Source organism: Odocoileus virginianus, chromosome 13 (genome assembly GCF_023699985.2).
Source record: "Odocoileus virginianus isolate 20LAN1187 ecotype Illinois chromosome 13, Ovbor_1.2, whole genome shotgun sequence".
NCBI lineage: Eukaryota > Metazoa > Chordata > Mammalia > Artiodactyla > Cervidae > Odocoileus > Odocoileus virginianus.
Genome location: NC_069686.1, coordinates 52,571,649 through 52,591,178, shown reverse-complemented (window position 1 = coordinate 52,591,178; position 19,530 = coordinate 52,571,649). Strand labels below are relative to the sequence as shown.

At 44.8% G+C, this 19,530-nt stretch overlaps 1 protein-coding gene across 1 annotated transcript in view; it reads right to left on the bottom strand.

Annotated features, from left to right (window-relative positions):
- TMEM163 (transmembrane protein 163) overlaps positions 1 to 19,530 on the bottom strand; it is a 261,418-nt gene that overhangs the window by 88,946 nt on the left and 152,942 nt on the right. Inside the window, exons 3-4 of the mRNA XM_070476290.1 lie at positions 9,610 to 9,653; positions 8,150 to 8,241 (exon numbers count right to left, since the gene is read on the bottom strand). Coding sequence (XP_070332391.1) covers positions 8,150 to 8,241; positions 9,610 to 9,653 — 136 coding nt within the window. The remainder of the gene's footprint in view (positions 1 to 8,149; positions 8,242 to 9,609; positions 9,654 to 19,530) is intronic.

Genomic DNA, 19,530 nt, shown 5'->3' with positions numbered 1-19,530 from the left:
CACCAGGTATCACAATTGTAACTTAGCATATTATTTGACCCAGATATCTAGTAATTTATCCTTAAGAAATAAGAGGATAAGCGTTAAAATAAAAATGTGTAAGGACAGTTATTTCAGGTTGTTTCTAACCCCAAGACTTTGAAAACAACCCATGTCTTCAGTAGAAAATTGCTTAAACAAATTATGTTAAATCCATACATAGATATACCGCATAGCTATAAAAAAAATAACATATCTCTGTCCTAAGATGAAAAGATGTTCAAAACATGGTGGTAGCAGAGAAAACCCAGATTTCAAAGGGGTAAATATAGATCATCTCTATTTATGTGGGGAAAAAAGGATGTATATGTAACCATGCACATGAGTGCTTTAGTGCACGCACATGCCAAACACATACACACAACATCAAAATGTTAGCTCCAGGGGGTCCTATAGCTAGTAAGTTTTATTGTATTTGTGCCACTAGAAATTACCCCAACCTTTTACAATGATCATGTATTGCTTTGTCCTGTTTCAGACTTTGTCGGGGTTGGGGGTATATGGGATGAAATCAGGAATAATCTTTTACCACTTCACTACACTGCTACCCCATATCTCAAGGTCGAAAGCAACTTTCTACATATGCCAAAGCATGTATTTGAGTTTTTCCCATTTTTCTTTGCAGAGTCTTTTATTCCACACTCTTGAGAAGGAAAACAGAACAATAGAGCAGACAATGAAAAACTATCCCAGTATGACTGAAAAAAAAAAAAATTCAAAACTCTCAAGATGGAACATAATGAGCTGACATTTTTGAGCATATATTGACATCACGTTCAATATCATGTTTAAGCTTCATCTCAGTGACCTTTGGTAGCTATCATGGCCCTCCCCCTTTCACACACAAGAAAACTGAAATTTCAAAAGATGAATGTATCACTGAAGCTCAGAGCAAATGAGTGAAAGTCTGATAGAGAACTCTTCTCAGGGAGAATATTAGTTTCTTGTGCTGCTGTTATCAAAGCACCACAAACTGGGGGGCTTAAAACAACAGAAACTTATTGTCTTACAGTTTTGGGGTCTCAAAGTCTTGAAATCAAGGTGTTTGCAGGCCCACATTCTCTCTGAAACCTACAGGACAGAAGCCTTCCTTGCCTCTGCTAGCTGCTGGGGTTTGCCAACAATCCTTGCATCCCTTAGCTCTGAACTCTGCCTCCAGCGTCACGCAGTCATTTTCTCCTCGAGTGCCACTGTCTCTGTGTGTCTACTCTTCTCACAAGGACCCTAATCTTACGGGATTTGGACCTCGTCTAACTTACTGACATCTGCAAAGATCCTATTTTCCAGTAAGGTATCATTCTGTGGTACAGAGGGTGAGAACGTCAACATCTTTCAGTAACACACCATTTAACTTGTAACAGGGATCAAACCTACCCTCTTCCTTCTAATATACATCCTGCCCACTGCATCACAACCCATCAATATCATGTCTATGTCTGGCAGGTTTCATATGTTCTTTTCCTGACAGTGGAAAGCAACTCCCTTCTGCCTTCAGGCAAGACTAAATCCAAATTTTTCCAGGCAGATGAATGAGCTCGTGTCCTGCTATCAAGGCCCTACCTTCTGCATTAGCTCTCATCAGTCACAGAGGGCATCTCCAAAGTTATTTATTTTTCTAGTTCAAGGTCTGCTCTTGAGCTAAAACACACTCAAAAGCTTTGTAAAGTTAAGAGCACTAGACAAACGTGGGGGAAATGCAATTCGCCTTCCCAGAGCCCTCAATTTATGATCTGATAGGATGCTCCTTGAGAAGCTGGGGTGGGGGATGTAGTACTATTTTATGTTCCTGGTACAACACTCGCCTTTACAGTCCATTTAGACCAGATGCCAAAAGCAAATTACCAACCCATCCTTTCTTGACTGCATCGGTTTTCTTTTTCAATTTCTGGCACTGGCTTCAAAACCAGCAAGGATGCTACTGAAACCAGGAATCAAAAGACTATCAAGCTATCCTCTCAACAGGTAATTTTCAGGCCAAGAAAAATGAAAAGAGAAACAGAGTGAATACCCTGCCTCCTTGAGAATCAGGGTGTCCCAACTTCTTCACACGAGAAGACACACAAAAGAGTCTGTCTAAGAATACTTCTCCATTCCTCACATTCGCTTCCCGAAACGCTGCAGAGCGTGATGCCATTTGGAGGTACATTTGGCACAAGAGAACAACCTCCCAGGCTCCGCTTTTGCTTCATTGTAGCAGGATGAGAAGCCTGTAAAGGTGCACAGCCTCCCATCTGCCTCCACCTCTCCATCTCAGGGAGTTGACGGATAAATGGCCCAAACAGACAGCTGGCACCGGGCACCTTCAGGGGGGCCTCCCACCTGTGCTGCAATCATATGCAAAATGTCACCGGCCCCCAGCGAGCATCAAGCTGTACCTTCCGTGGCAAGCATCCTGACGGCCCTCCACAGCAGACGGCAGCGGGAGGCTGTGATACTTCCTGTGGACTTACAAGGTACCCAGGGCTGGGCATGGCTAAGAGAGGCGTGAAATTCTCCATGTCTTCCAACCATGCCAAGTTCCTCCTGCACTAATTTCTCCCATACCCTCTGCCTCCATCACCTCCTCCCTATCATATCTTCCTCTCATTTCCAAATTCCCTGGACACTGATTTATGAACATTGTCTGTTGTTGTTTTTTTTTAATAGATTAAAAATGATGCTGCGATGCAGGAGACCCGGGTTCAATTCCTGGGTCGGGAAGATCTCCTAGAGAAGGAAATGGCAACCCACTCCAGAATTCTTGCCTGGAGAATCCCATGGACAGAGAAGCCTGGCAGGCTACAGTCCACGGGATCGCAAGAGTTGACACGACTCAGCAACTAAAACAGCACAAAAATGATCAAACTAGTTAAAGAGGCTTTGTTCAACATGGTAGCCACTAGGCACAGGTGTGACCATTTAAATTAACTGAAATTAAATAAAGTTTAAAATCCAGATCATCCATCATTCTAGCCATATGTCAAGGGCTCAAAGGTCACATGTGCCCAATGGCTATCATACTGGACAGTACAGAGAACATGTCCATTATCACAGAGAGTTCAGTGCACAGCTCTGGACTGAAGGATATAAAGAAAGTGTCTCCCCTCTTTTTCTATCCCCAGTTCTGTGACCCTGCTGCCAGTCTCCTTTGCGAGCTCACAGAGGTATTTTTCATATGTCCAAACAGTCTGTGTGGATGCAAACCTCATTTGTTAAAACCAAAGAGAAAAGACTTTAAACACGATTTGGCTCCAGGCTTTCCTCACTTAGTGAACCTCAGAGATGACACTCTAAGTGTACTTCATTCTCTGGTGTGGCCTCACAGCAGCCCACAATCACCAGGGCAACTGTCACCACCCCGCCCTAAACCCCACTCCTGGGCGCTCTCCTGGGTGGCCCTGCTCTTTTCCCCGCTAACACTTTCATCCTACTCCCCGTTTCCACCTGCCCAGACTTCTCTGCCTCTTTCCCTCACCCCTTGCCCTAATGAAACCTGGCTGAGACAAAGAAAGATAAATATGTAAATATGGTATCATTTATATGTGGAATCTATTTTTTTTTAATGACACAAATGAACCTATTTACAAAATAGACACACAGATTTCAAAAATAAACGTATGGTTACCAAAGGGGAAATGTGGTGGGTGGGGGGAGAGTTAAGTAGGTTATCAGCCACCTACCTCAGCCACCCACTCCCACCCTAAATCCACACCCATAAATGAACCTCCTGTGAAATCCTGGTTCTTAGCATCCCATTGTCAAGACAGCGCCCCACACCAACAACCACCAAGAGAAGTGGGATTCTCACTCCCCTTGTCTGGTCCTCCCTCCCAGCCCTGGATGTCCTGTTATGTTCTCAGAAGCCCTCCCTGGCCCCTCCTTCTGTCACAGTCTCCTGCTGAAAACCCTGACAACATGTAAGCCCGACGGTTCACTTTCCCCATATACATATTCCCTACGGCAAGATGGTAACCAATTAAATTTGGAGCTTTTCAAAATAGATCACTAGTTGGTGGAATCACAAAATGGAGCAACTGCTATGGAAAAACAGTATGGAGGTTTCTTAAAACATTAAAAATAGCCCTACCACATGACTCACCAATCTCACTTCTGGGTGTATTTCCAGAAGAATTGAAAGCAGGGTCAATGAAGAGAGATTTGTACATCCATGTTCACAGTTCGTTATTTATTAAGGCTGAGGGGAAAACAACCCACATGTCTACTGGTTGATTAAAGGATACACAAAGTATGATCTATACACACAAGGGAATATTACAGAGCCTTCAAAAGGAAAGAAACTCTGACACATGGGATAACATGGATAAACCTTGAGGACATCATGCTAAATGCAACAAGCCAGTCACAAAAGGACAAAAGCTGTATGATTTCATTTATATGAGGGACCTACCTAGAGTCGTCAAATTTATAGAGAGAGAAAGTAGAATGGTGGTTACCAAGCTCTGGGGGAGGGATAATAGGAAGCTGAGAAATGAGTATGGAGTTTCAATTTGCGAGATCCGCTCACAACACTGTGAATACACCTAACACTACTGAATTGTAAACTTAAAATATTTCAGATGGTAATATGATGTGTTTTTCCCCACAATAAAAAAGTGTGACACAAGCAAAGCGTATTGGCACTCTGTGGCAGTGCTGAAGGCACACTCCCCCACTCTGAGTATCGCACACCCACCACACCCACAGTCAGCGCACACAGTCATCAGGCAGAAGGCTGAGCAGGGTTTCTATCACCTGGCATTGGCAATTCCAAGGTCGAGATTCACTCTGAAGCTTAGAAAAAAAAGAGGGAAAATTAGAAGAGGTAACTAAGGACTGCTTGGATATGTCCTCGTTTTCACAAATCTTATTCTCCAGCAACTAACTGAAAACCAGTAGTTTTTCTAGCTATGCCCCTTATAATTCATTCATGCTCATTAATATGCAAACACCCGTTTCTCAGCTGGCACTGATTTCATGAATTTTTAATTTACATGGGATGAGCCAGAGATTAAAATTCTAAACTAAACCAGCAATACAGAGGATTCTGAGTGTTGTTTTAATCCCTAGATTAAGAATCTCCAAATGAATCCATGGGCATCATCACGTGGAACAATCATCTGGGAATTATCAAAGCAAATTGGTGAGTTTCTGCCTTATGGGTATTATTAAAGATATACTTTTAAGGGTATATATTTGGGGACCATTAAAAACAGTGAAATCAATGAAATTTCTTATCAATCAATCAGTGTTAGATAACATGCTGGCCACCTGGTAAATGGTCATAGAGATCCCAACACCATAGAAAAGCCACAATAATTTGTGGCTTTGTGACTAATATGTAAGAGACTCACTTTAGCATAAAGGGAATCAGATTTAAAAAGCAAATTAGAAAAGAGAAATTGAGAAACAGTGAACACAATTCCTTCTAGAATTGCAAATCAAATTCTGGATTATTAATTCTAAAATAAGCAAGGCAGAGGGAAGAGCTTTCTTTTCAGAGGGCAAGGCCCAACAGAAATTTAATACATGTCCCATATGTCATTTTAAATTTCTAAAAGCCACATTAAGAATATAAACAGAAGTAAAGTTGTAATAGTTTATTTAACCCAATATATCCCAAACATTCTTATATCAACATGTAATCCATATTGTTTTCTAAAATTAATAAAATGTTTGTATTCTTTTTTTCTTACATTTTTGGGATTTGGTGTGTATTTTATAATTACAACACCTTAGGAGCTGCCACACATAAATGCTAAAAGAGCCTCTAGTGGCTGCCATATTGGTAACAGAACTATGGATCCAAAGAATGTGTTCATCTGACAGGATAGGGACTAGCTCTTGAAAGTCAAGCATATCTCTATACTGCACTCTCTAGACTGTTCTTACTGTATTCCTCAAAGATCAATCAGCAACAGCCTGGGTAGATGCATTCACTGTTCCTTTGGCTAGACAGGTGGTAATTCAACTTTGATCTTTTGCAAATCAGCTTACTACTATTGCTTCTTGATTTTTCCAATCAGTGAACTGACTCACTCTTTCAAAAATTAACTTTATCCTAAATAACATCATCTATGATGTCACAGATTTGATATTTTAATTATATTTCTTAAAAGGGCTAATGCCCTTAAAAGGGCTAATTTAACACTTAAAACAGAGCTCTAGTGCTCTGTCTCAAGCCAACAACTAAACTAAAATTGGCTCTCATTTGCGAATCAGTTTTGGTATCATCTTTCAAAAACTTTCCATTTGGCACAAGCAACCTCAGATATATTACTATTTCCTGAGTCCCCTGACACTCAACATTTATATGGCTGAGTGTGACACAGCATCTCCACCAAAAGTACCTCTTGTCTGGGCACCACCACAAACGGCAGGGCATTTCCTCACTTGTATTCAGCTGTCCAAAAGCTATGGAAGTGGGGTAAAGCTCTTGCTCTAATGAGAAGCCACAGTGACTCAGTCTCAGGGGAACTCCCTTAAATAATTAATAATGATGGCAGCTAAAGTTTACTGAACTACATGCCAGACACTGTCATAAGTTTATATATATGATATGATATTATGTCGTATATCATGACAATTAGTGTCTCACTCCCATAATTGTCAAATACTCCCTTTTTGCCAGATAAGGAAACAAAGCATACTGCAGTTAGGATAGCTTCCCACGGTCACAAAGCTGACAAGTTGTGGAGCTGAGATTCAAAGTCAGCAAGTCTGACTTTGGAACCTGGGGATTACCACGAATATAAAAAATGGAAATTGAAAAAGACACACGCTTTATGGTCACAAACACAAGTACTTCAAAGACAAATAATCACCCAAGAAATGTGGAGACTGAGGAAGCAATATTTTCTAATACACAGAAGGACAGAAGACAAGTAGAATAATTTAGAATGCTTTCAAAATGTCCTCTGTAAATCACAGTGGAGAAAATATCTTACTTAGGGGAAAAAAGCATGAAAATTCAAAGAACAAAAATTTCAGTAACACAAAGAGAAAGAAGATGGAAGGATGAATGAATTGTTAGATGGATTTGAATCAGGAGGAAAGGAGGCAGGGCATGACCTTTAAAAGAATGACATGAGCATATGTCATAGGATACGGGCATTGGGCATTGACATAGGACATGACAAAAAATGGTTAGAACCAACTAGGCCCAAGACGGCAGAAGAGTCAACGTCCAGTAGGCCTGAAGCCTCATTATACACACGCTCACTGTAATACACTAGCAAGCTAAATGACATACCCGCCAGTGTCATGACAGTTCTGAGGCAAACCATAAAAGGCCAAAAAGTGGGTGGTGGCCCAGGTCCTAAAAATCCTCGTCCTTTCTCCAAGCTAGTTGGAGTAATCCTCCCACTCATTAGCCTATGAAATTATCCAGCCCATAAAACTAACCACCCCAGGACTTCCCTGGTGGTCCAATGGCTAAGACTGCATGCTCCCAATGCAGGGGACCCAGGTTTGATCCCTGGTCAGGGAACGAGATTCCACATGCCACAACTGAGATCTGGCACACCAAAGAAATAAAATTTTTTTTAAAAAAAGGAAACAACTAACCACCTCATATTTCAGGGTCTCTCGCCTTCTGAGATGGCCCACACTTTTGTCTGTGGAGTGTGTTTCTCCCACGGCTACTCTAGCCTTTTGAGATGGACCACATTCTGTCTATGGAATGTGTATCTCTCTAAATAAATCCACTTCTTAGCTGTCACTTTGTGTCTCTTACTAAATTTGTTCTGTGCTGAGACATAAAGAATCTGAGCTTCACTGAGTCCTGAGACTGAGTGTATGATTTTAATTAAGACAGTGGGTTCAAGTCCCAATCTGAGCTGTGCAGTTTCAGATTGATCGATGAACAGATGAATGGATGGACAGACAAATAAGCATATAAACATTCACTCCAGGCTCAAGAGCAGAGAACAGGGAACATTATAAGGGGACATCCCATCTCTCTGAGCATTCCAGAAGGGGCCAATCATACAGGTGATATCACACCAGCCACTCCCAAAGGCGATGTGGGGACCTTCCTCTCATCACTGTACCAAAGCTGCAAGGTGAGTCATGCCAGCAGCCTAATTACGTAGCAAGGGTTCTATAAAGTGAAAGAAGATAGAAATCCACTTACATGTACTCCCTATGGGCGGAGTGTACAGCGGCCGCGTTGCTGTAACGCCACAGGACAATCGCCGATGACAGGACATCGAGGATGGCATCAAACTAGAAGGAGGAGACAGTATTAGTGGTTTTCCAGAGTTCATAGGTCACAACTGTGAAGACACATAGCAATTGTTCTGTGACTTGGAACATCTGAACCAGTGACCTCAGAGCAAAGAGGCTTCACATCATTACAATGCTGGCCACTCAGCATCCTCAAGGTGGAGATCCTGGGAATGCTAAGTCAGGGCACCCAACACACCCACGTGGTGCCAGGGTCATGGCTCCTCCTGGTCGCTTGCTGCCAGGGGTGCGGGGGGAGCCACACTCTATGTGTGCTGAGCTCTGCTCCCAGGACCCCTGACTCCCAGCACGCTGGTGATAGTGGTGGGGTGATGACACTTATGAGACATGTGAAATGGATCTCCCCAGGGAAGGCAATTTCAGCATTTTCCTGTCCATCCCAAGCAAAGGATTTGGGCCAAGGACTCTGTTTCTGGCTCTCAATAGGACTGTCCTGGGGTCCAGGGGTGAGGTCACCCAGGATGCTCCACGAAGTCTGCCAACACTGTGAAATTGGATACAAAAATCAGTGCTTTTGTTCTAATGAAGACGTGAATGTGTAAGAGAGAGAGTGAAGAAAGGAGGGGAAGGAGAGAGCAGTGTGAGTGAGAGAGGTGGGCAGGGGAGGAGGGTGACGTGTGTGTGTAATTTCTGGAGAGACAGTCCACACCTTTCAAAAGATTCTGAAAAGAATCTGCCAGCCTCAAAGCATTAAGTCCTCAAAACAATGGGAAAAGTGGCTTTGGGAACAGGGAACACACACCATCAGGTACAGGAAGCCCTGAAGCAGGAGGGCTGCTGAAATGAGCTTTCTTTGCGTGAATCACCTCACCCCAACACACTTTTTGTCTGGAAAACTACAAACACTAATGCTCTCTCAAAGATGTGGGGAGGCTTTACCCAAGTTTTCGGTATCTGAGACCCATCTTCTCTAACCAACTCCCATCAGGAAGCAGGTTCAGAAACCAGGGTACCCCTAGTCTGGCTTTAGACTGACATCCTATCGCCGGCAGCCCTGTCTTATCTCACATCACCTCTGCCCACACCAGCAAATGCTTCACTTCAGTGTGTGCCCATTTTCAAACCTAAGGGGGTGGGGAAGGGTCTAAACCCTAAAAAAAAGAATCCTCTCAAGGATTTGCAGAAACATGGTGGCCCTCATCTGTTGTTGAGAATTATACACTGTCATTGCAGTTTACTTCTATCAAATTATAATTGTCTGTAGAAGTGACTTCCATAAAAGGTATGTTTGTCATGCTCTCTCTCTCATCTGCTAACCACCCTCTTAAATCAGAGGCCCCAGTGTGAGATTTGTGGGCCCGGGAGAAACGTGCAAAACTTCATAAAAGTACATTTCAGGTTACTTACTGCAAACCCAAAAGCAGAGGCGCTGTACCTCATAACGGAGACAGCTAAAAAGAAAGAAAATATTATTCAGAATATTTTAAGATCTTGTGAATATTTTCTCTCATTTGTGAGAGTATTCATATATTTGATATGGCCTTTTAAACATCACTGGAAAAGTTCTATGAGAATGAAATTCAAAATTAACTGTACTTGTCATATCTGAGAATTAAAAAAAAATTCAAGAGTGATATGAAAAGATTCCAGACTTTACTTGCAAGGACCTCCCTTCCCAATGTACCCTGAAGCACCAAAGGGCCAGCTTCCGAATGAAAACGCTCAAGCGATTGTCAATCATATGACTGCTGAGACTCTGAGAATTTAACAACTGGGAATAGAGGGCTGGGAACCATATTAAACTTTGAAAGTGAAACCATAACCATCTGACCTGTTCTCATAATAAGGTATTTACTGATACACACACCATTGCTAGCACAGTTGGAAAAAAATCTCTTGCCCTCCAGAGCTTAAAATCCAGTGTGGACCTCAATAAAACTGTTTAGGAAAACAAGAATAAACTATCTTAAACAAGAGAGGTCTACAAAAGTAAGTGCCACAATTATAATTAAGACATATTTCATCCATACTCAAAAGTCAATCTACCTTTTGGGGAGCAAGTCAATTGGGTAGCACTTTTGTCTGATTCTGTGATCTGTTCTGTGCCAAAACCACGTGCAGCTTCCAAGACCGTTCTCAATTTGACTTAATAAGGCAGGGCTCCAGGCAAAAGCCCTATTACACAAGCACATGCCCACTCACTAGTAAAGAATGAAACCCAACCCCGAGGGTCAGCAAGGCTGTGGGTTGTTCCCGGCACAGGTGTTACGAGCACTCACTCAAGGAGTGAGGAAGGTGTGGACACAGAGCATGGAAGTCAGCATCCCTCTGGACTCCCCCTCAACTCAGCACACGTCCCTTCTCTGAGAGCTGCTCTCTGCGTATACACATGGACCCCAGGCAGGCATGCTGGCCTTTCTACTCCTGCCCTCAGCCACAGGGGGGTCATCCAACCCAGGGCAACGGAAACACGTTTCATTTTCTATGTATAAGGAATTCCTCTGGGAGGCAGAAATGGAATCTAAGAACTTTATTAGATGTAGCTGATAAATACACTGAGAATTCATTTCCCCCAACGCTGACCAAGTTCCTGGCAGACCTAATCTAGTATGTCAGTATACCTATCTTCTTTGTCTAGCATCAATTTGATGGATTTTTGAATGCTGCTGTTGTCCTTGAGCCGCTAAGTCGTGTCCAACTCTTCACAACCCCATGGACTGCAGCCCGCCAGGCTTCTCTGTCTGTGGAATCTCCCAGGCAAGAATTCTAGAGTGGGTTGCATTTCCTTTCCCAGGGGATCTTACCGACCCACGGATTTAACGAGTCTCCTGCATTAGAAGGCAGATTCTTTACCACTGCGCCACCAGGGGAGCCCCTTTGAATGTTACAGGCAACCAACTACTGACTTGATTTGTACAGATAATTGGGACATGTGATTGGCAAGTGTTCTAGTAAAGTTTCCTACTAAAAAATAAACAAGTAATTGAGACTGGGATTCTAGTTGGTCAATTTACCCTGCTGGAATTGAAACTTGGAAACACCAGAGCTAGAGCTGGCCATGGTTTGTTACATAGACTGAGGAGCAGAGAGACAGGCATGGGGTATAAACACAGGCTCCTCTGTCCATGGGATTTTCTAGGCAAGAACACTGGAGTGGGTTGCCATTCCCTTACCGTCTGAGACACCAGGGTGGATTAAATAGAGTGGCTATTTTACCTAATATGGGGTCAAGGAATTGGCAGGTTTAGATCAGGAGGCTCATGGCAACAGTCGCTATGGAACCTGCTTAATTCCAGAGATTTTTTGTCCTGTGACCTTGCTATAGATCTCCACACCTGTGACATTGACATAGGGCTCCACAAGTTACAGATTTCAAAGTTGACACCCACTTGACTTTATTAAGAAACACAAGGAACCTTGTCTCAGAAACTCTAGAATCGGACAAAGGAGACAGCCACTGAAGGGTGGGGTTTCCCTGACTCCGTGGCAGTCAAGGCCCATGATATCATGTACTTTCAGAACTATACTGGAAAACTCTGCTTGTGTGGCTTAAGCCTGCCCAGTGGTTGAATCACTGATAGGACAAGTGAAATCTTTATGCTGTTCTACACCCCCATGCATCGAGGAAAATGGGAGCAGGAGGGCTCCCAGACCACCTAGAGTCCTGAAGAGAAGGAAGGCGTTCCCATGTCCCATTTACTTCTAAACTGGTTCCATCTAATTTTCTAGATGGGAAAGGCTGGAGATTGTGTGGGGAACTGAGGGTGCACTGAACGGCCCTCCACTTGGCCACAGCTCTGGCGGCTGTCCTGTGGGAGCAATCCCCAAGCTTCTGAGATGACAGAACAGCAAATAGTCATGAGCACAGGACCCAGTGGAAGAGATCAGTCAGCTTTTTAGGAGTTTCTGAAGTGACTTTTGGTGGGGGCAGGAGTGTGGGGAGCCATAACTGGACAAGACATACTCTAGCTCTGGGATAAGAAGGGACTCAAAGGTGGGACTAGTTTAGACAGCCCCTGCTCCCACAGAAAGAGAGCCACCTGTGGGATTTTCATCATGGCATTTTCAACCTCCCTCACGCTCAGAATGAGTTCCATTTGAAGAAGTCCTGGGCCAGAATGACCCACCGAGGCAGAGATTACAGGGCAGGTGACCCTGGAGCCCACATGTACATGACTGAGGGGAGCTGGGAAGCCAGCAAAGATCCATCCAAAGTCCAGCAGTGCCTTTCAGGCAGGTGCTAGACTCAATGCTGGATGACAAAGAGGAAAAGGCCCTTTTGACCTCAGGCCATTACGCTGCAAGCTGGCAAGGTCCAACCCTATTGCAAGGGCGAAGCTTGCCTAGGAAGGCTGTTCTTGGTTGAGGCAGAGGTCCAGCTGAAGGTAATGAAGTCTCGGTGGCTCCCAGCACGTGGTATGAGGCTGTTTAATACTGCAGCTGCTCCTGAACAGAGCACCTGAAACTAAGCAGAGCCCTGGATGCAAAAGCCTTTCTGCGTCACTCGTTTTCTTGTTTGCAGGGAACAGGCTCCATTCAGCCTCCAAGGCCTTCCCTGAGTTCCAAACAGCAGATTCTAATAAGGGAAGGGCGGGGATGTGGAGACAAGGGAGGGGCAGCCAAGAAACCAGAGTGCAGACTTAAACAGGATCCTGCTTCCCGCTCAAGGGATATATACATAGCAGTATCGGAGCGACTCCATGGACTGCAGCCCTTCAGGCTCTTTTGTTCATGGGATTTCCCAGGCAAGAATACTGGAGCGGGTTGCCATTTCCTATTCCAGGGATCTGCTAGCAGTTTTGTATATACTGAAACTCCCATCAGGTGGGAGAAGCTAACTGTATGCTGTCCAGAAGCACTCACAGCCCAGACCAGTAAGGACCAGAAGGTTGATGATGCTCCCTATTACCTCACCACCAACCAACCCCAGAATGTCCATGAGCTGATCACGCCTTCCTCTTTGAACCACTGCAATAAAACTCCTCACTACCCCCTCCAGGTTGGAGCAGACAGTTTTGAGGGCATTAGCTGGCTGTATCCCCCTTCACATGGCAAAGCAACAAAGTTATTCTTTTCTACTTCACCCCAAATCTGTCTCCACATTTCAATTTGATACAAAAGTGTACAGACGATGAATCTTGGCGACACATTCCAACTGTCAGCAGCCTCCAAATTCATCTGAATACCACTGGTACCAGTGGGGAAATTGAGGAGGTTTTCAGCAATGTTTCCCCTCCTCACATTCAGAGACTGTCTCTAACATTCATCACTGAATCATGCACTCAGGGGGGATGTACTACCTACGGGCCACTGAGTTTCATTCCCCAAAGAGCTGGGACCTAGACTACTCCCCACCTGTCACTCCCCTGTGATGAGAGTGAAAGCAGGCTGCCATCTGATTAGGCTGACCTTACATACCCAGAAACGCACAGATAGCAACAGGGCTCCTCTCACTTTCCCTGCTATCTTGTTGCTTCTTATATATTAAGACACAGAGTCCTTAGGATGTTCCTAAGTCAAATGAAGATCTGTAGCTTGGGGCCTGCCTAGCAGCCATTCCCCATTTGGATAGAAGGGCCCTGAGTCTCCTCTGGAAAACAGGAGGTCACCCACCCTCAGACTATGGGGTTTGGGTGGGATGTCATCATGAACCCCACTCTAGCCTACCTCCTCCTTCCCATGGCCAAAATTAATGATTCAGAGACGGTACAATTCAATTTGAGCCAGTGAGAACCTGTCCTGAGATTCTGCTGAAAATACTGGGAAGAGGATGTCTTTCTATCTAAGAGGGGATGCAGAGTTGGTGGCATGAGGAAAGGAGCTGCCAGTAGCAATTTTGCCCTCAATGATGAAGGCCGACTTAGAATGAGGCCAACACAGAGGAAAGTGGATATGAAGGTAATGAACCAAAGCCAGGTGACATGGACTGAAATCTGGAATCAGCCCCATCTGAAGTCTACCCCTATATTTTTCAAATACATCAACCAATAATTTCCTTTAATTTACTTCAGCCAGCCTGAGCTAAGTTTGTATCACTGGATATAATACATCTTGACCCAAATCATCCCTTTTCCAAGAATCTCTTTTAATGCCTAAGAAATGGACAAACACCTTCTACCAAAAGGTTCATAGCAGGTTTGCGTGATTTATAATAACAAAACACTGGACACAATTTAAATATCCAGCAGTAGGGTAATGATTAAAGAATGATCCATTTAAAGAATAAGCTGTATATATAGCTGTTCAAAAATGTTGAGCATGTGTACTGCTGGCTAATGCTTATTTAGCATACTAGAGAGAATAATAATATTGATAAAAAAAAAATAGCTGGTGTTTTGAGTGCCACCAGTACTGGTGTCATGGGAAGGGAATGGGTCCAGGTCAGGAGCAGTTCTGGCTGAAAAGTGAAAGTGTTAGTCACTCAGTCATGGCCAACTCTTTGCGACCCCATGGACTGTAGCCCACCAGGCTCCTCTGTCCATGGAATTCTCCAGGCAAGAATACTAGAGTGGGTTGCCATTCCCTTCTCCAGGGGATGTCCCCGACCCAGGAATCAAATCCGGGTCTCCTGCATTGTGGGCAGATTCTTTACCATCCAAGCCATGAAGGAGGCCCCCTGGTTGGAACAGGTGCAAACCGAATGGAGGTCAGAGGGGCTTCGCTGAGAAGTGAGGTTTGAACAAAAATCTGCAGGAGGTGAGGGAGTGAGTCATGCAGTCACCTAGAGGAAGAAACTTCCAGATAATGGGAAGAGTCAGTGCAAAGGCCCTGAGGTGGAGTACCTGGAATGCATGAGGCCATTTGGTCTGAGACAAAAGGGAGTAAGAGAGGAGCTATGTGAGATAATAGATTTCCTTATTGTTTGGGAATAGGTAGAAAAGGTAAGCAACATAATGATATATGTGATACTGTACATTTAAGCTTTAAAAATGCACTGAAAACAACTTTTATGAAAAAAATCCATCCTATGATAACAGCAGTTAATCTTTGGTGGGTGGGAATATTTAAGTAGATTTCTTTCTACTTCTTTGTACTGCCTATATTTTCCACAACCAGCCTATACGTCCATTCAAACTAGGAAAAGAAATCCATTTTATTTGGGGGAAAAGTTATCCAACTTGTAACAATGCAGCAGAAATCGTATTTATGATGCACACCAGGGAGCAGGCGGCATTGTGAGCTCATGAGAACGCATGAGCTTCTGGTTAAGAGGAACTCAAGCTACCATACACGTCTTCATGATGTCTCTGTTTCTGAAACCCACTTCCCAAGGCCAAATCACCTACATGAGAAGCCTGGAAATGCCTCCAAACAGTTCTCAGAAGCACGGTGGGGGCAGGCAGGCCAGAGACACAAGCAAAATGTCACTTCCCCCGTAAGGGACCGCCAGCCTCACTAGTTTTCATGTGTCCTACGCTCTTCTTTCATTGACATGTCAAGGGGGTAATAAGAGCTACACTCCCAGAAGCACATATGCAACAGAAGTCCTAAATAAATATTTATACAGGTCTAGTTAAAGACCAGACCTTCTTTAAATAAATCCCACTCAGGCCAGAAATCACTTCAGCTGGAAACTCCAATTCAAACAGAAGGACAGCTGGAAAATGGAGCAGACCCAGCCAACCCATTGTCAGGGCCAAGCCACATGCAAATCACGCAGCTGAGTAAGCAGCAGGAGCAGTGGGCTCCCAGAGAGCCTTCAGGAGGAGCAGAAAGTGCCCTGGACATGCACAGGGAGGCGAGCAAGCCAGCAGGCAACTGAGGGTCAGGGCCTGGAGCCCCTCAAGGATGAAACAAAGAAGGCCATTTCAACTGCAGGCAAAATTTAACCAACAATGAGGACCCATCTGTCATTCTCACCAAAGCCAGGCAGTAATTGTCTTAAGTCTTAGCACTCTTTTAGTAATACCCCAGGCCCCATAACACCTCTGAGTTGCTAAATTATGTACCCAGTAAAGCTCCATTAATAAATCAATCCCACTTTAATTAGACCACCTCTGTCACTCAGATGCCTAGCAACCACCTCACCCACAGCCATGGAACTAACTTGAGAACCTATCTTTCCATCATCCAATTTCATCATACTGGCTGCAATCTAGGCAGCAGGAGGAGACAAAATTGACTGATGTTCTGACTCACTTAAACAGAACCTCCGACAGCTTTCAGACACTCTCTCCCACTCAAACAAGAATAAAACGTACTACCAAAAATGAATGACAGGATGTTGAATTCAGTCATCACTGAAGGGAATGAGGGAATGCAGTTAAAAAAACAAACCAACAAAGCTGTTGAACCTGTTCAGCTACTCATCTTCAGGGGCAGCACAACCTTATACTTTGTCTAGACCAGAATCTGCAAAGAGGGCCACCTGAGGATGAAATTCAGAAGTTTTTGTTTGACCCATATAGTACCATTCAAGTATCAGAACTATGAAAATTTTTAATTGAGAAAAGGGAGGGAAGAAAGGAAGGAATGGGAAAAAAACACCTGAATCTTTGGCTTGTCTCAAAAACCCGAGATCTGCTGGTACTGGGCCGTCTCTTTCAGCAGAGCCAGTGCTGCATTCGGACAGGACATGTTCTTGGGCAGCTATCTTTCCTGCAGCATTGGACCTGGCTGGCCTCGCTCAACTGGTCCCTCTGGGTATGTAGCTGACCAGGCAGGCTTGAGGGTGTAGCCCTGAGCAGCTTAAGGGAAGAGATAGCAGGGCCATCCCCATGTCTGCAATACCCAGCAAAATGCCTGCTAAAGAATCACGTGCGCTTCACAAACACTAGCGTCTGACATTTCCACTGACAGGTGTGGCTCGTGGCAAATTACAGAAAGCTGTATCATGGGTCAGTTCTCAAAGCCTACACCATTCTTGGAGAGTTTTGTCTTCCCTGGAATCTGAGAAGCTTTCATTAGCCCAGGCAGGCCATGGGCACTCCCCACCCACCATCCAGGGCTCTGCCTATCTGCAGAGAGTCCTTGCCAAGACCTCAGGGATGATTATGAAGGTTTCTCTCTTTCTTTCATGTGACCGAGAGACAGGCAGTCATGTACAGAAAGTAGCCCTAAAGTTCGTTCCCCCATCCCACCACACAATAACCTGCGTGACCCACAGCAAGAATGTGTATGAAGACGTTAGAAATCAACGCTTTTGAGCTACTGCTCTGGGGCAGGGAACGTCATTTGATGGTGACCTGGGCAGCTTTGCTGTAAAAGATGCACTTGCATTCAGGTTTATAACAGGGGGAAAATCCCAAAGTGTCTTGCCTGGACTTCCCACGTCCTCCTAACTGTCCCCCTGCCTGCACCTCTGCCCCACGCTCCGGAAAGGCCTAGGTCCTTATGATGGATGAGGCCCCATGTGCTGACCTCCTCCCCTTATAGCTGCACCTGCTCACTGACCTCCCCTGAGTCAGGCACACTCCTGCCAGCCTGGGTTTTAGCTAGTACTTCCACCCAGAGCATTCTTACCCCAGAATCCAACTGGTCCAGTCCCTCATTGCCTTCTGGTCTCTGCTCAAAGCTCAGTTTGTAGGCCTGTCCTGACTTCCCTACTTAATACTGCAACCTTCCCTTTACCAGACTCTAGAGTTCCTTTATCCAGAGCACGTACATCTACCACACCATCCCATTGACTAATCTATGAATACTGTATACCATTTGCCCCCTTCACCCACTAGAATGTAAGCACCACAAAGGCTGTAGGCTTTTCGTTTTTGTTCCTTGGTGTCTCTCTCATACCTAAATCACTGCCTGAAGACATGAAAACACTCAGGTTGATTGGCTGATTGAAATATCACCTTCCCGTTAGCTCCAACTTGTAGTGAATAGAGTCTTCAGGGAGACAGCAGACAGGACTAGGGTTCCACATGCAGAGAGGCCTTGACAGATGACCAAGCAGCCATTCCCTTAGCAAGCAGGAGTGGCAGCCTGCACTCTGCAGGGTGTCCCAGAGAAAGCAGCCTGGGTAAGGCCCATTTCCTTAAGGAGAATTTGGAGCATCTGGAAAGAGCAAAACTCTAGGACTATGGGAAGAGCCAGAATAGTCTTGAGCTCGGAAAGTCAAGAGCCAGACAGAATAAAGAATACACACATATTCAAAAGAAGTCAGAATGAAAACAACCCAGGGAGAGTCTCCACCCTGAACCAGGGGCATCTCGCTCCTTCCCACGCACAGCAGATGGTCATTTTCTCTGCTTCAGTGAGTGTAACATGAAAGGCACTCACCCCATCCCAGAGTGGGAACCAGTCTTCCTAGAATGTGAATGGGACAACTGACACTTTGTAGGGAGAAACCAGGTTTTGAGAGGCTCTCAGGGGTTCTAGGCACAAGAAGCATTAGCTCAGGGATGAAGAGCCCAGAGCCCAGCTTTTCATGCTAGTTTCTTCAGCAGTACACTTTCACTTTGCTGCTTCTACAAACCAGGAATAAACCCGCAGAAGAGCTTTTGGAAACATAGTTACCCACCTCTGATGATCACTTACAGACTGTTGTCAATGGACATCAACCCTCACTGGTTGCTTCTTTCATTCCAAAGCTCTCACTCTCCAGAACTAAGGGGAGGAGCTGGCTTCTTGGCGAACATCACCTGCATGTTTCTAACAATCCCCTTACATGTGACTTTCCTCCTCCCCACCCCCCACCCCTGTGCTTCAGTTATTGGGGTGCCAGCACAGCTCTATTGCCTGTGGGCAACGGGCCTGGTCAGGGGTCCTCAGATGATACTCAGACCCTGACCTGCAACCCTCTCCAGAACAACCAGAGCAGCCTGAGCTCCTCAATCTTCCTTCATTCAATGAACAAATACATATTGAGCATGTATTATGTGCCATTCACTGCTGTGGTGAGCTGGGGATACAGCCATGACTTGCCCAGTCATTTGATAAAACGTGCTTCTGAAAGTCCTAACTATCCCTTCATAACAGAATGCTGCTACTTTCGCCTCATAAATAAAGCAATCACTGAACAGAAAACAGAGGTGGGAGAGTTTCAGAAAACAGAATCCTGAGAGTTTGTTGTCTCCAGACTACTGTTTGAGTGTCTGCTCTGCTCAGTCATGACTGACTCTTTGCAACCCCATGGACCATAGCCTGCCAGGCTCCTCTGTCCATGGGATTCTCCAGGCAAGCATACTGGTGTGGGTTGCCATTTCTTACTCCAGGAGATCTTCCCTACCCAGGAATCGAACCCAAGTCTCTTGCATCTCCTGCACTGGCAGGTGGATTCTTTAACACTAGCGCCACCTGGGAAGCCCCTGTTTGGGTGCAGTTGCTAGAAATTTGAAGCTTGAATGCTCATTCTCAAACCATTATTTCTAAGCTGCCTCAGCATCTCTC